Source organism: Gadus macrocephalus, chromosome 23 (assembly GCF_031168955.1).
Source record: "Gadus macrocephalus chromosome 23, ASM3116895v1".
NCBI classification, from domain to species: Eukaryota; Metazoa; Chordata; class Actinopteri; order Gadiformes; family Gadidae; genus Gadus; species Gadus macrocephalus.
The window spans coordinates 1,202,161-1,218,121 of NC_082404.1; the positions used below are offsets into that span (position 1 = coordinate 1,202,161).

General features: G+C 46.2%; 1 protein-coding gene and 1 pseudogene across 5 annotated transcripts in view; both read left to right on the plus strand.

The window, feature by feature from the left end:
* Window positions 1–4,010: 4,010 nt before the first annotated feature.
* LOC132453016 (5S ribosomal RNA) lies at window positions 4,011–4,126 on the plus strand (annotated as a pseudogene).
* Window positions 4,127–6,364: 2,238 nt separating this feature from the next.
* si:ch211-161h7.4 (zinc finger CCCH domain-containing protein 18) overlaps window positions 6,365–15,961 on the plus strand; it is a 71,123-nt gene continuing 61,526 nt past the window's right edge. For 2 of the 5 annotated variants that reach the window (XM_060044447.1, XM_060044448.1), the window contains exons 1-3: window positions 6,474–6,690; window positions 7,180–7,223; window positions 7,317–7,381. In XM_060044447.1, the coding sequence (XP_059900430.1) occupies window positions 6,667–6,690; window positions 7,180–7,223; window positions 7,317–7,381 (133 nt within the window). In that variant the 5' untranslated portion in view covers window positions 6,474–6,666. Of the gene's footprint in view, window positions 6,691–7,179; window positions 7,224–7,316; window positions 7,382–15,961 lie in introns of all 5 variants that reach the window. The other 3 variants (XM_060044443.1, XM_060044446.1, XM_060044444.1) reach the window with 3 other exon arrangements.

Below are 15,961 nucleotides of genomic sequence, written 5' to 3' on the forward strand. Positions count from 1 at the left end.
CCACCGGGCCTAAAAAAAATTCTAGGGGAAACACTGCTTCACGGTGATAGTGTTCAGCCCCCGGCAGTCAATGCAGGGACGAAGCGAACCGTCCTTCTTCCCCACAAAGAAGAACCCCGCTCCAACCGGTGAAGAGGAAGGGCGGATGATCCCAGTGGAGAGGGACTCCCCGATGTACTCCTCCATAGACTCACGCTCGGGCCGGGAGAGATTGAATAGACGACTCCCCGGAAGAGAGGTCGATGGCGCAGTCATAAGGACGGTGGGGGGGCAGGGACAAGGCGCGGGATTTACTGAACACCTCCCCAAGGTCGTGGTACTCCTCCGGAACGGAGGACAGGTCAGGAGGAACGGCGGCAGACTCGAGCTCCGGCGCCCGTGGTGACAGGGGGGACCGCAAACAATGGGACAGACAGTGTGTGCTCCAGGACACCACTCGACCGGTTCCCCAATCCATCTGGGGGTTGTGTGTCTTGAGCCAGGGGTAACCCAGAACCACCGGAGAGAAGGGACTGGTAATCACTAGAAGCGAGATGGTATCGTGATGATTCCCCAAAACGAGCAGGTTGACCGGAACGGTGGGGCGCTCCACCCGCGTGAGGGTCCTCCCGTCCAGGGCCTGGGTCTCGATAGGAGGATCCAGAGGAACAGTGTCGATCCCAAAACGAAGAACCAGCTCCCGATCAATAAAACTCTCGTCCGCTCCGGAGTCCAGGAGGATAGAGCGGAAGTGTCTGATCCTGCCACAGGAGAACGGCTTCCAGGAGGGGAAGGGACACCGAGGGGTTACAGGAGCGGCTCGCCAGGATCCCTCGGGTTACTGGCAAGCCCGATCTTTTCCCGAGAGAGCGGGGCAGCCAGACCGGAGATGGCCTGACAGGCCACAGTAGAGACAGGCTCCGGAGCGCATACGGCATTCCCTCTCCTCGGAGGAAAGATGTGTGCGTCCGATCTGCATGGGCTCGGGAGAGAGCCCCCGCTCGCGGCGAGGTGGAGCGGAGAACGAAGGAGAGGACCGAGGCGTTGCCGCTGACTCGAACGAGGGCGTGGGTGACGGACGTGAGCCTCTCTCTCTGCGGCGCTCACGTAAGCGATTGTCCATTCTAATGGAGAGAGCGATCAACTGATCCAGACCCACCTCCTCCTCCCGAGAAGTCAACTAGTCCTTAACCTCGTCGGAGAGCGCGCCCAGGAAAACCCCCTGTAGAGCCTCCTCGTTCCAGCCACTCTCAGCAGCAAGGGTGCGGAACTCAACCGCGAAGGAGGCGACGCTGCGGGATCCCTGGTGAAGGCGCAGAAGACGCTGAGAAGCCTCTCTTCCCCGGACCGGATGATCTAAAACCCTCTGCATCTCTTCGGTGAAGGCGGAGTAGTTGCACGAAACCGCAGAACCACGTGCCCACGCGAGAGCCTGCCCACGCGAGAGCCTCCCCTCGCAGGGAGCCGATCAGGTAAGCGATCCGCGACTTATCGGTGGGGTACGTCTGGGGCTGAAGTTCGAAGACCAAGGAGCACTGAAGCAGGAAGGACCGACAGGTTCCCAGGTCCCCCTCGTAGCGTTCCGGGGCCGGAATGAACGGTTCCTGGGACGAAGGCGCTGGGAGTGGTGGTGCCGGAGAGACGGGGTGCTGGGAGTGAATCGAAATGGTTAAATCCCGGAGGCTGGAAGTGATCTCCTGCAGGGTCCGATCGTGCTGCATCAGGAGATCCACCTGACGGGAGACGACCTGGCGGAATGCCTCTGCGTCAGCTGGGTCCATGTTGGCTAGTTCGTACTGTTAAGGAACAGACTTGGGGACCCAAATGCTGGACACAGGGAGACGGAGACGGAATAAAGGAAAGGGGTTTTATTCCGTAGACGGGCGAGTAGTCGGGCAGGCAAGGGTCCGGTAATAAGCAGGTAGTCAGACAAGCAGGGATCAGGAACCGGCAGGAGAGTCAGACAGGCGGGGCTCGACGATGGACGGGTAGTCAGGCAGGCAGGGGTTCGGTAACAGGCAGGCAAGGGGACGACAGCAGGCGGTTATTCAGGCAGGCAGGGTTTCGGCGACCGGAGAATACTAGAGAGGGAAGGAGAGGGTTACTACAAGGACAGGCTACTGCTAATGCTCGAGAATGCTGGTTGGACCGATACTACCTAGGTAGACGTAACGACGAACTGGCGCCGGCTAATAGGAAATCCCCGGCTGAAAAGGGACGATCATTACGGATAATTACGTCCAGGTGCAGGAGAACGAGGCCCACCAGCGTCCCATAGCCACTAGATGGCGGTATTGGACCGCGTAGCAGGACGCGACAGCACGGATCCACAATGCATTGCCCGTCCGTCCCCATTCAAAGTCAATGGGGATCAGTCAACGGACGGAGGCAGTGGGCACGAGGCGTAACACAGATTTGCGTACTCGTAGACCCTATTTTGTGTTTACAATGGTAGAAAAAATATTTACGACTTCATCAACGTTATGGTACGGCCACACCAACCGCGTTACTCGCGTTGGATAACGCGAGTAACGCGCCTAACCTGACGCTTGATCAGGACCATGGCCCAGTCCTGCATGAGTTCCTTAACTGGTGTGAACAATCCCATCTCCTCCTAAACACCTCAAAGACTAAAGAGATGGCTATTGACTTTAGGAGAGACAAAGCATTTCGTTCAACGATTATCCAAGGGCAGCCCATACAGTCTGTCCATGAGTATACGTACACGGAACTCATTCAGAAAAAAGGACAGCAAAGGCTTTAAAAAAAAGCTTTTTAAAAAAGCTGATTTCATTTGATGTAGACCGTAAAATGGCTAAGATGTTCTACACTGCTTATGTGGAGAGTGTTTTGACCTTCTGCATAATCTGCTGGTTCGGCAGCGCAGCAGAAGCACAGAAGAGTAGGCTTAGGAAAATAGTGACTACTGCCAGCAAGCTGTTGGGTACTAATTTAAATAGTCTGGAAAACACCTACAGAGAGAGAGTTCAGAGTAAAGCAGAAATTATTTTAGCAAATTCAAAACACCCACTTTTCTCCACATTCGAACTATTACCCCCAGGTAGCAGGTTTCGATACCCAGCCCTCTCCAAAAATAGAACAAAACAGTCATTCATTCCACAATCCATCAGCCTTTTAAACAAACATTTAAAAAGAAGGTTTTAATTGTTGGTTTAAAATGCCAACATCTTTAGATGTGTCCCTGAACTATGTGGAAAATATGATGATTTGGGGGTTTTGTCCTGTCAGTGGTTGTTTATCTTTATTTACTTTTTGTTGTTTGTTTGTCGTTGTTGTTAACGGTCATGTGTATCTGTCTTTTCACTGAGAACAATTTCCCCAAGGGGACAATAAATTTCTAACTAACTAACTAAATGTACTGTTACACATTTGTGACTTTAGAGTACACATGCAAAATAAATATATACGACTTCAAATTTACTGTGACTTTAGTGTACTCATTGAAATTCTGCAGTTACAGGTGCTAAAGACTTTTGCTACAATCATACCTTCATATAATACCTTCATAGTTGCCAGGCAGGTTTCAAAAAACATTAACGCTAATGTTGCCAACGAAGAAATAACGTAATACTGATAACACTTGTTTTTACTTTATATTTGTATTGTATTGAATTTAACTAGTAAACTGAGTGTTTAAAGTGTATCATAGTCTAGCTAAATGCGACAATTAAATACAATACAAATATAAAATTAGCAACGCTAATAAATGTAATTTGTAAAATAAGTTTAATCTGTGTAATGTTATTTCGTCTTGTGACGCTCACGAAGACGCGAACGTCCGTTGCCAGGCAACGTTCGACGCGATCGTCCGTTGCTAGGCAACGTTCGACGCGATCGTCTGTTGCCAGGCAGGTTTGGAATTTTCGAACGCAGATTACGTAGGCGGTACAATTTTCGCCCCCGGCACAATTTTGGTGTGACAGCACCCTAGGGAAGACACCTACTTCACCAAAATGCTAAGTTGAACATGAAAGTGAATGAAGATATAATTATGGAGGATTCTGAATTATTGAGGTTGCCTTACCAACATGGACACGCCTGATCTCGTCTGATCTCGGAAGCTAAGCATGGTCGGGCCTGGTTAGTACCTGGATGGGAGACCGCCTGGGAATAGCAGGTGCTGTAAGTGGTGGCCTTTAGGTGGTACTCTTCCCTCTGGCCCCTTCACTCATCAATCCCGATGCCCCAGTGCAGTGACGGGGACACCGTCCTTCGGAGGAGACGTAAAACCGAGGTCCTGACTCACTGAGGTCATAAAAAGATCCCAGGGCACTTATCGCAAAGAGTCGGGGTTTCCCCGTTGTCCGGGCTCATTCAATCTGGCACCCTAATCACCCTCCTGTATAATTGGTTGACTCATTAATTCCCTCACTCTCCACCTCAAGCTGGTGTGTGGTGAGCGTTCTGGTGCAGATGGGCTGCCGTGCATCACCCAAGTGGGTGTTACACACTGGTGGTGGTTAGTGAGGTTCCCCCTTCCCTGTTAAAGCGTCTTTGAGTGTCAAGAAAAGCGCTATATAAATTCAATCCATTATTACTATTATTAAAGATATTCTAAAGTAAATGCATTATTGGAATGCAATTAACATAGATTCTTTCTCAAAATGAGAAAGATTATTAAAAATAAAAATGAAAAGAAAAACGGAAAAAAAATAACAGGGAGGCAGGTCGGTGGGAGGGCGGTGCCCGGGCGCCCTCTATAGGTGAGTCGCCACTGGTGGAGAGCCTCTTTCCCCCGTCGCCTCCACCGACGTCCAGCCTCACTCCACAACGAACGCTCAAAACCGCCGCACCATGCACTCCCAGCGACCGAGTTGAAGCAAAACCGTACCAGACCTAACTCAGCACTAATAAAACAAAACGAAAAACCTGCATGCAACCGCCTTCCTTTATGGAAGTAAATCGGATTTTGAAAATAAAAAGTCATTGATTTCTAAGCACTGAATACTTATGCATGGAAATGACATATCTGGATTTTTTGCCTCTGAATTTAACTCAATAAATCATATTCAGCTAAAAAATAGCTTTTTGAATTGTTAAAAAATTCAAAATCAAATATTCATATTTTCAACATCCCCAAATTCAACATGCCAAATTCAGCTGCAAAATTCAATGTCGGAAAATTCAGCGTTAACATCCGGGGACCCAAGGAAGAGCAATCGTTCCTAAATGCTAGATTGCGTCATGCAAGGCGAGCGGGAATAAGAGCGTCACTCGATTCTTCTTTCTTGATATTAAACGTTAATTCTAAACAGCATTTTACCCAGAAGCCTATAATAGGAAATGCTCAAAGGTAAATCAACGTCATTAAACACTGACTGTAGCTTTTTATGGGGAGATAAGACACCAAAAAGTGTCACCCGGGGGCACTGTTGCACATTTTCTGCAACATGCATGAGTTTGAAGCGTAGACAGGCATGAAGTTGTTCATGCCTGGAAACATGCCCAAGCTTAAAACTTAACGTTTGCATGTCACTCATCGATCACTCGGATGAGTTGAATATTTGATTATGAATTTTTAACATTGAAAAATAAAGCAGAATATGATTTATTAAAAAAAATTAGGAGTTAAATTCAGAGGCAAAACATCCAGATACGTTATTTCAATGCATAAATATTCAGTGCTTAGAATTCAATGGCTTTTTATTTTCAAAATCCGATGGCACAGATTTACTTCCATATTCCTTCACCTTGCATACCGCCGGGATCCTTCCCATAGACATCTTATGCTACATCTTATACTTATGCTATAAGATGTCTATGATCCTATGATCCCATATCTTCTGCTCACCCCTTTCTGCTCGTTGTCTCTCCCACCTCTATCCTTTTCCGTGTCCGTCATGCGCCTAAAAGGCGCAGTCTATTTGTACCCGTTACATGTATGAAGACAATCTATTCTCAATTTTACTTACATCATTGGTAAAGCAAACTCGCAAATCAATTTGCAAAAATATCGTCCCTTTTTTAAAATGTTCGTGTGGCATAGGATTTCCCCTTGATAATTAGGTTTGTGTAGAACCGAAAATCGGTTGCCATGGAACGTGATTTTACACTTTAGTACTCTATAGTGAGTGCCAAGGCTCTCCGTACACGGGCTCTGCCGGTCTCAAATAAAAGCGGACATAAGACACTCCCCACAACATATCAAAACATTGCCCGGTTGGAATTACAACTTGATGTGTTTCTGACCAGTTCCGGCAGATGTTCTGAAGTCTCATGCATGCATGCGCTCCAATGCAGACGATCTGAAATAGGCTACGCCTAATGAGATCCGTCGATGGACGCATGTGGGGGCAGGCGATCCAACAGGAGGCTCTAAACACCTGACCGCTAGGGGGCACAGAATCATCAGGAGGCTCTAAACTCCTGACCGCTAGGGGGCAGAGAACCATTAGGAGGCTCCAAACTCCTGACCGCTAGGGGGCAGAGAACCAACCGCACTGTTCTAAAATTACTCGACCACCATAGAGACACTGGTGTCGAATGGGCGGGTTTTTTGTGTTTCGTAAACATTAATCGCAAAAGTTAACAACAAGTGGATCCGTTTACAACGTGAACGTCGATGAGTAGCTTTGTTTCAGTGTAACGTGTATGAGGGTAAACGGATGGATCCACAGCCCTTCAGCAGTGTGCTGGTGCGGCGGCTCACTTTAAGCCGTTAAACTCATGGATTCGAAGCACCTCAAATCGGTAAGTAAATGTGCAATGTGTGCGTCACCTTTTTGTACGTGTAGGAAAGAAGGACTATGTGAGGTGGCTCATCCACACTAAAAGCATGTCCTCTGTTGTGTTTAACGTCATAACGGTACTGGTTGAACACCAAAAGCATGTCCTCTGTTGTGATTACCGTCATTACGGTACCGCTTGAACTAACAAACTTTAACCACAACAGCTATGGAAACCTCAACATGCCTTTCTACTTACTGTTTTAAATTGGATTGTTATCAGCCTTGCCCTAATTTGGCAAAACGGACTTAAATTGGGACTATATGACAACGAAACGAGACGAAAGGGTCTTTGCAGGACTATTCTGTGAACTTCACCACAACAGTGAATGGGAGGGTCTTCAGTCGAACATTTTAAACGTGCTGACGGTCCAGCATCACGACCGCAATGAAGGGTCAACTCAGTTCACTATCATACCCTGTGTCTCATCTCTCTACACATGTGTGTTCACAGAGCGGAGCATCTAGGAAACTCAACTTCCTGCCCAACAAGGAAATGTATGCTTTGATTTGCTTCCTTGTGTTCTGGTCAAATGTAATTTCAGGCCGTCCTAGTAATTGGGCTTTCCTAATTCCCCACCTGGCTTTCAGATCACCCAAGCAACGGGGGAGGGGAGTCCCTCTGGACGCGTTAGATGGGCTGCTTGACAATCTGGGTAAGTGTGGTGTGTGTGTGTGCACTTACACCAGACCAGCGGTCCTTTAGAATTGCAGTGGTTTTCAAACTGACGACCGTACCGTTTTAACCACTTAATCGTCAAATCCCGCCGGCGGTCAAGTTTTCGTTACACCAGCCCTTCCCCCCCAACATGCTGGGTCAATTTACATACAGTTGAGTGTTATTCAGATTCAGATTCGGCTTTATTGGCCAGGTTTGCGAACAAACGAGGAATTTGACTTCGGTCCCTTAGCTCTCTATGTACAACACTTAACCTACACAACACACAACATTTAACCTATTGTTAATATCTAAAAAAAACAGAAAACAGTACAAAACAGAAAACAGTACAAAAAATAAATAAATATAAATGGTTAAGTATACAGAATAACAATACAATACAATAAATAACAATAATTATAATAATATAATAAAATAGAGGGTGGGGGCTAATTCTGAGCATTCAACAGAGAGACTGCTTGGGGAAAGAAGCTGACTTTGTGTCGGCTGGTTTTGGCAAACAGTGCCCTGTATCGCCTGCCCGAGGGTAGGAGGTTGAACATTTTGTGACCAGGATGTGAGGGATCTAGGGCGATTCTTGTTGCCCTTTTCCTGACCCTGGACTGGTACAGGTCCTCAATGGTGGGAAGGTCAGCTGCAATGATCTTCTCCGCAGCCCGTATTGTCCGTTGCAGTCTGGCCCTGTCCCGTTTGGTGGCTGACCCAAACCAGACAGTGATCGAGGTGCAGATGACAGACTGGATGATGGCTGAGTAGAAGGTGGTCAGCAGCTCTTTAGGCAGATTAAACTTCCTTAGTTGTCGCAGGAAGTATAACCTCTGCTGGGCCTTTTTCTGGACAGAGTAAATGTGGGGACACCATTTTAGGTCCTGTGAAATGGTTGTACCTAGGAACCTAAAGGAATCGACAGTTGACGTCGTTCTGGATGGTGAGGGGGGGGAGTGGGGGGGGACTTCTCCGAAAGTCCACTGTCATCTCCACAGTCTTGTTGTGGTTTAACACCAGGTGGTGCTGACTGCACCATTGGACCAGCTGTTCCACCTCCTGTCTGTAAGCAGACTCATCACCATCCTGGATCAAACCAATGATGGTGGTGTCATCTGCAAACTTCAGGAGTTTTACACACGGGTTCTTTGAGGTGCAGTCATTGGTGTAGATGGAGAAGAGCAGCGGGGAGAGGACACACCCCTGTGGGGCGCCAGTGCTGATGGACCGGGTTTTGGAAGAGATGCTCCCCAGTCTGACATGCTGCTGCCTGTCAATCAGGAAGCTGATGATCCACTGACAGGTGGTGACAGGCACTTCGAACTGGGTGAGCTTCTGATGAAGGATTTCAGGGACGATGGTGTTGAACGCCGAGCTGAAGTCCACAAACAGGATCCTGGCATACGTCCCTGGGTAGTCGAGGTGGTGCAGTATGTATTGTAGTCCCATGTTGACAGCATCATCCGCCGACCTGTTTGCCCTGTAGGCAAACTGCAGGGGGTCCAGCAGGGGACCTATAATGTCCTTCAGGTGGCTCAACACCAGTCTCTCAAAGGATTTCATGACCACAGACGTCAGGGCGACAGGCCTGTAGTCATTTAGTCCTGTGATGGAGGTTTTTTTGGGGACTGGGATGATGGAGGAGCATTTAAAGCAGGAGGGCACTTCACACAGCTCCAGGGACCAGTTAAAGATCCGCGTGAAGATTGGCGCCAGCTGTTCAGCACAGACTTGCAGACAAGAGGGGGACACACCATCAGGTCCTGGAGCCTTCTTGATCTTCTGCTTCTGAAAGAGCCGGCACACATCCTTCTCGCAGATAGTTAGTGCAGGTGGGGGGAGGGGGATGGGTGATGAGGGAAAACCTTTTGTGCGTGAGGGGTGTGACAAAGGGTGCTCTTCAAACCTGCAGTAAAAGTCATTCAGGTCGTCTGCCAGTCTGGGATTTCCTGCAGGGTGGGGGGATGGTCTCTTGTAGTTTGTAATTTGTTGCAGGCCTTTCCAAACTGATGCAGGGTCATTCGCGGAGAGGCTATATCTTAGTTTCTCACTGTAGCTTATTTTGGCTACCTTGATCTCCTTTGTCAACTTGTTCCGGGCCTGCTTATATAGGTCCCGGTCCCCACTACTATGGGCCTCCTCTTTAGCTTGACGCAGCTTCCTAAGATTAGGAGTGAACCAAGGTTTGCTGTTGTTGTATGTGCAGAAGGTCTTGGTCTGCACACAGAGGTCCTCGCAAAAACGGATGTAAGATGTTACAGTGTCTGTGAGGTAGTTTAGGTCTGTAGCTGCAGCTTCAAAAACGCTCCAGTTGGTGCAGTCAAAGCAAGCCTGCAACTCCAGCTTTGATTCCCTTGTCCATTTTTTTAAAGTCTTTGCCACAGGTTTAGAAGTTTTTAGTTTCTGCCTGTAGGTTGGGATGAGATGAAGCAGACAGTGGTCGGACAGTCCTAGAGCTGCCCGGGAAACAGCGTGATAGGCGTCCTTCAAGACTGTGTAACAGTGGTCCAGTCACGTGTTTTTGTCTCTGGTGGGAATCTTGATATGCTGTCTGTATTTAGGGAGTTCCTGGTTGAGTTTGGCGTTGTTAAAATCCCCAACAATAATAACGAGAGAGTCCGGGTGTTTTTTCTCTGTCCGTTATCTGGTCGGCCAGCTGTTGCAGCGCGTCTGCGACGCACGCTTGTGGTGGTATGTAAACACCAACCATAACAAATGAGGAGAACTCCCGCGGAGAATAGAAGGGTTTACAGTTTATGAAGAGACTCTAAGTGAGGGCTACACGTCTTTTCCAGCACTGTAACATCTGTACACCAACCAACGTTTAAGTAGAAGCAGATTCCTCCGCCTTTCGTTTTCCCCGAAAGCTCTGTGTTGCGGTCCGCCCGGATGAGTTGGAAACCGGGCAGCTGAAGTGAGCTTTCCGGGATGCGTTCACAGAGCCAGGTTTCGGTGAAACACAGGGCAGCGGATCTGTAAAAGTCCGAGTTGGTTTGATTGAGAAGCAACAGCTCATCCATCTTATTTACCAGGGACCAGACGTTTGCCAGGTGAATGGCTGGAAGCGAGGTGCGTAGTCCCCGCTTCCTTAATTTCACAAGCGCTCCTGCTCGTATCCCCCGTCTGCGTCTCCGGCAGATTCCAAGGAGAACCGTTGCTCCTCCGACCAGGATTTCAATAAAACTTGCTGAGTTAGTAAAAACTGGAGAAAAAAATCCTGTAGAGGTATGCCGGATGATTAAGAGCTCCTCTCTGGAAAAAGTTGCTGGTGAAATACCACCGAAAGCATAATAAACGGACAAAAACAAACAAAGTACTAGAGAGCAAAGTATAGTCATTTCATACACCGTTTGAAAGCTTAGAATCTCAGGAAAGTCATCCAATGTCAACCATGTGGTGGAATAAATATGTTTAGCGAATATAGATCAAAAATATCCTAGTGTCTTACCGTACGTCCACACCAGGAGCGACACTCACAATGTTTCGCTGCGAATATTTCTGTTCGCTTTGGTCGCTCAAGTCGCTCATGACGTACAATTCAATTATGCAGACGCATTTAAAGGAGCCATCTGCTTTTAGTACAGACAGCCATATCAAAGAGTTAACTCCCATACACTTTGGCCATATTGCCGAGACGGTTTTGCTTGTTGGATAAAGTGCTTCGACAACAGTGATTCCCCCCAATATAAAAAAACTCCTAAAATGTAGGCTAATTACAACCGAGAACAAAAAAAACCTGCGTGCTGTAGTAGGCTAGTTAAAATATGTTTCACTGATCTCCATCTGCACTCATTCGTCGCACTCAAAACAAATAGACATTGGCGCACATGGCTAATTTGCATACGTGCACAGTAGGGCTGTAACGATACACAAATTCACGATTCGGTTTGTATCACGATTTTTGACCCACGGTTCGATACATCCCACGATTCTTTTAAATTTAAAAAGCATTTTATTTAAACAACACTTAAATACCAATTATCTTAATGTAACATTTAATAACAAATAATTTGGAACACTGAACAGATTTGAACCGAATGAATACTATTAAAGTATAGCTAAATTAATAAAGAAATAACCAAAGATTGCAGTTGGAGGATGCTTTTTGCTGGTAGGCATAATAGGGCCCCTTTAACTGTTTGGTTGGTTTATTCAAATATCCTTATTAGTGCTTCTTATTAGGCTATGTAGCTTAAATAATGACATAATCAGGCCGTATAGAATGCAACATGTTTAATAGCCTACCTTTCAATAGATGAGGAAAAACATGAACGTCGCAATAACGAGGCATAGTGTTACGAGTAGCATATGTGTGTGCGGGAGAATGGCAGTGTGCGTATGCGTGTGTGAGTGACGTCAGCGAGTGAGTGGACGAGCGAGGAGAGCGAGCGGTAGCGCGTGGCTGTTTCCCAAAGTGAAGGCTGCAGCCTTGCTAGGACGCGTCCTTGCTAGTCGCGTCCTATGGAGATGAGACTAGAGTGCTAGCTCGAGTGCTTCCTAGCGTTTGTAACGTCGGACTTTGGGAACGACTTGGTAGTGTGGAAGCGCTTCCGCTTCCGCTTTTTAATACTGCGTGTCCGCTTGTAAACACATGTGTGCTTATGAATAAAACATGGCAGCAATCAAGCCGATCGATATTTATTTGACTTTTGTCTGTTATGAATGCGGTCATGTCTCCTTCGCATGGAGCCTCTTTGGGGAAGTCACAAAAGCTTTGTTGTTGTTGTTCGAATTGTCTTTATTTAAAGGAAAATCCATTCAATTTTTATAAAACTAATGCCGCTTTTCCACCGCCCATGTAGCTCGACACGACACGACTCGACACGGTAGCAGCACGGGTGCTTTTCCACCGCAAATAGTACCTCCTGGACGTGGGCGGGGTCGGCTGCGCGAAAGGGCCGTGACGTATTTGTGTACGCGACGCAAACAACACATACGCAACCCACACATGGACAGAACCCACATAACAACAATGGAGGACATCGATCGCATTACTATTATTAGCTGGCATGTTGAAGAAGTTGGAGAAGTGGAACATGTTGGCTGCGGCGCTGCTATGGATGTTACCAGCATGGTTGCCATGTCGCTCTCGTGACTTCGTCACACTCTCTGGCCAATCAGTCGCCGGCCGTCTGCCGACGTCACCTTTTAGCATCGGCTCAGCTCGCTTGGAACCTAGAGCGAGTAGGTACTAGAAAAAGCAGCCACTTCAGGTACCAGATACCATGGTACCGCGGTGGAAACGCAAAAAATGCGAGTCGAGTCGTGTCGAGCTGGTACCATGCAGTGGAAAAGTGGCATTAGTGAAATTGTCTGAGAACTTAATTCATGCATCACATTTACAGTACGGTTGATTACTATTATGCAGGGGGAAAAGACAAAGAAAGACATGATAAACGTGTATTTATTTGGATATATTATTTAACTGATCTGATTCATTCATTCATATATGCCTACAATCTACCAGTGCTTTGAACACATAAGTATATCATATAAAATACAATTAAATACGTTCATTAAAAATGACAAACATTGCAAATGATCGGTTGTGCATTAATTTTACAACATTGGATAGTGGCACTATCCCTTCCACCGGTAAACAAATGTTTGTGCGCCACCCTAAGGCGCACAAAAGCCTCCGTTTGCTGGGCTGACCCTAAAAAAAACAATTCAACACAAACATAAATAGGTATACATAAATAATGTAATCTTGTGAGCGAGTAAATTGACATTGGTGACAGTGGTGTTTAACACCAGCTACGTCCATGCAAAATATAGCAACGTATCATTAAGTTGCAAAAACTTTGAAAAGTGGCACAGGTCTTTAGGCTTGATTATTTGCATTAACATGATAAATCTATAAAAAGCAATACGGCACAAAATATTTCTGAAAACTAATATAACTTCACTTCGTTTGAACGTGTACTGCTCTGCCATTTTCAAGAACCCGCCCAGTGAACGCAGAGGATTGTGGGTAGTTTTGGCTCGTCTAGGATGCAGCGATGCAGCCTTGAAAAATCTCGGAATTCTCAAAAACAAAGGACGCAAAAATGGCGCGGCTTTCGAGTGTCCTCAACATTGGAACAGTGCTTGTCGGCGTTCTATGACGTAGCGTCCTTAAAAGGGTGGCCGTTGAGCATGCTTCCTTGACATTGGGAAACAGCCCGTGTGTCTAGTGAAGAAGCGAACGAGTCCGGTAGAATAAAGTACCCATCCTGTCAATAATCGGTGGCCGCTTCATTCCGACCTATAGACAAACTGCCAGTGAAATCACACAAAACAATAGAGACAGGATCACACAGGCAATTTTTTTCGCGCTTGGCCCACTCTGGATAAATGTCATTCATATCGCATATGAGGACTTCGACGGCTGTGGAGAAATGCAATCCTCCGTAGCCACGGAGAGCTGTGATCACAGAGAGGGCATCTCGTCACATATTTACGGCATCGATAGGAGGGGGCGCTGTCAGCAGACTATTATTTAGACAAATTATTAGCAAATTTCAATCGGACAATTTGACCGAAGAGTTAGAAAGGGCATATCGCGCTTCTGCCTTCTCACACGCGAGACAGGTTCGTGGCTTTGAGTATCGCGATTTTCGGTTTGATACGCGTATCGTTACAGCCCTAGTGCACAGGACTGGTTGGCTCCGCAAAGCAAATAATGGAACATATCTATTAGAGCCCGACCGATATATCGGCAGGCCGATATTATTGGCCGATATTAGGCATTTTTCAAACTATTCGGTATCGGCATTTATAATGGCCGATAAATGAATATAAAAAATAAATAAAAAATTGGTCCACCAGAGGGCGCTCTAACGCCCAAACCCGCTGATTCAGCCAGAGTTAGGCAGAGTGAATGACGGAGATCGACGGAGATCATCGGTGTTGTTCATGTGTGCGAGTGTGTTCATGGTAAGTTGGCAACTGTCACGAGACATACATCAGTGTTTCCCCCACGTTCACACAGCAGCGGCGCGCTGCCGCTGCTGAATTTTCTCCGCCGCTGCAATAAAAATCCTTCTCCTCATTTTTTTTTTTTTTACGTAGCTCCTTTTAGAAAATGTACAGCGCGTAACGTCAATTGCGCAGCACGCGGCACATCGTCACGTAACCAACATCAAAGAAGGAAAATACACAGCGAGTGTGGCAGTTGTTGGCAGTAGGCTACCCTACACGGTTGCAAAGTTACATTGATTCTAGCAGTAGCGAGTGAAGCGGAAGATCGAAGAAAGAAGGAAAGAGTCAGTCAGTCAGTCAGTCAGTCAGTCAGTCAGTCAGTCGCTAAAATGTGTCGCTACATGACCACCAGTGTTAAAAACCCTCTGAGCCCAATCATTTTATTGTATCTATAAACCGCAACCTCCGTGCCGTTTTTCCTCTAGTATTGTGTGTGTGTGCTTAGGCCTATGTGTGTGCGTGTTGTCGCTCTTTTTGGGATCACTCATAGCCTTTACAGGAGCTTATATCCAGTCAGGAATTTATAGCCTAGGTATTTTCGGGAACTTTGAAAAATGAATCCATACTGTTGGATCCGATGTTGTTCTTTATTGCCATATAAAATCTGTTTTCATCGCGTATTTTAGTTAGGGATTTAGGCTAATCGCCTGTAAGCATGTGGTCATTAGCATAAATGCAGGGAAAAAACCTAAGGACTTCTTAAAAGATCATGAATAGTTTCTATTATGTATAACTTATATTTATTTTATAATTTTCTCATCACTTTTTGACTCCCAAGACTAAGAAGAAGTGTTTTAAGCAATAACAAGCTTATCATCGCTCTCTTGTCCTCTTCCCCTGACTCTCACTGTCTCACAAAGGAGCTGAGCTCACCTGAGGTCTATTTGTAGTGCTAAGGCTCACACTGATTGGTATTCAATTAGCTTTATTTTTTATTTTTCATGTGTGTGAGTCTGTGTTCTTTTCAAATTTTAGTTAGGTTTATAATTTAAAAAGATGTGTTTTGCCCATTGTTGCAGGGGATTTCATTTTTGAACAAAGTGTCTTATGTAAAAAACAGTTATGCTTTGGGCATAGCAACCATGTTTAGTGTTTAAGCATTAGGCAAAAATCTGTAAATAAATTGTGCAAATTATATTTGCGTTGTGGCATTTTTTGTTTAAATATTACTATACAAAAATATAAAAATCTGTAAATGAAGACACAAAAGGCAAAGTTACAACACCAATAATCCCATCTACAGTAATACACAGGACTGTTTGAATAGGATTTAAGTGCATATTCTCCTCTCAAAGTGCACCAGATTCATGCTTTCCAATGTAAAGGGTACAAAAAAATTTCGGCAGGGGGGGCATGCCCCCGGACCCCCCTAGGGATATCGGGGACCACACCACCGCTGCTGAAAAAAATCCTGCGGGAAACACTGTACATTGCTTGAATAACAATTAAAAGAACATCCCCATCAATTCTCTAAAGTCGATAAGCATGACTTAATTCATGACTACCATGTCCAGTTTTGCTGTTGTTACGTGTTAGCTGAGAGTGAAAAGGATTTAAAGGATAACTACAAATAACCAATGTTAGGGAAATGTGTTTGTTTTGCTGCGCG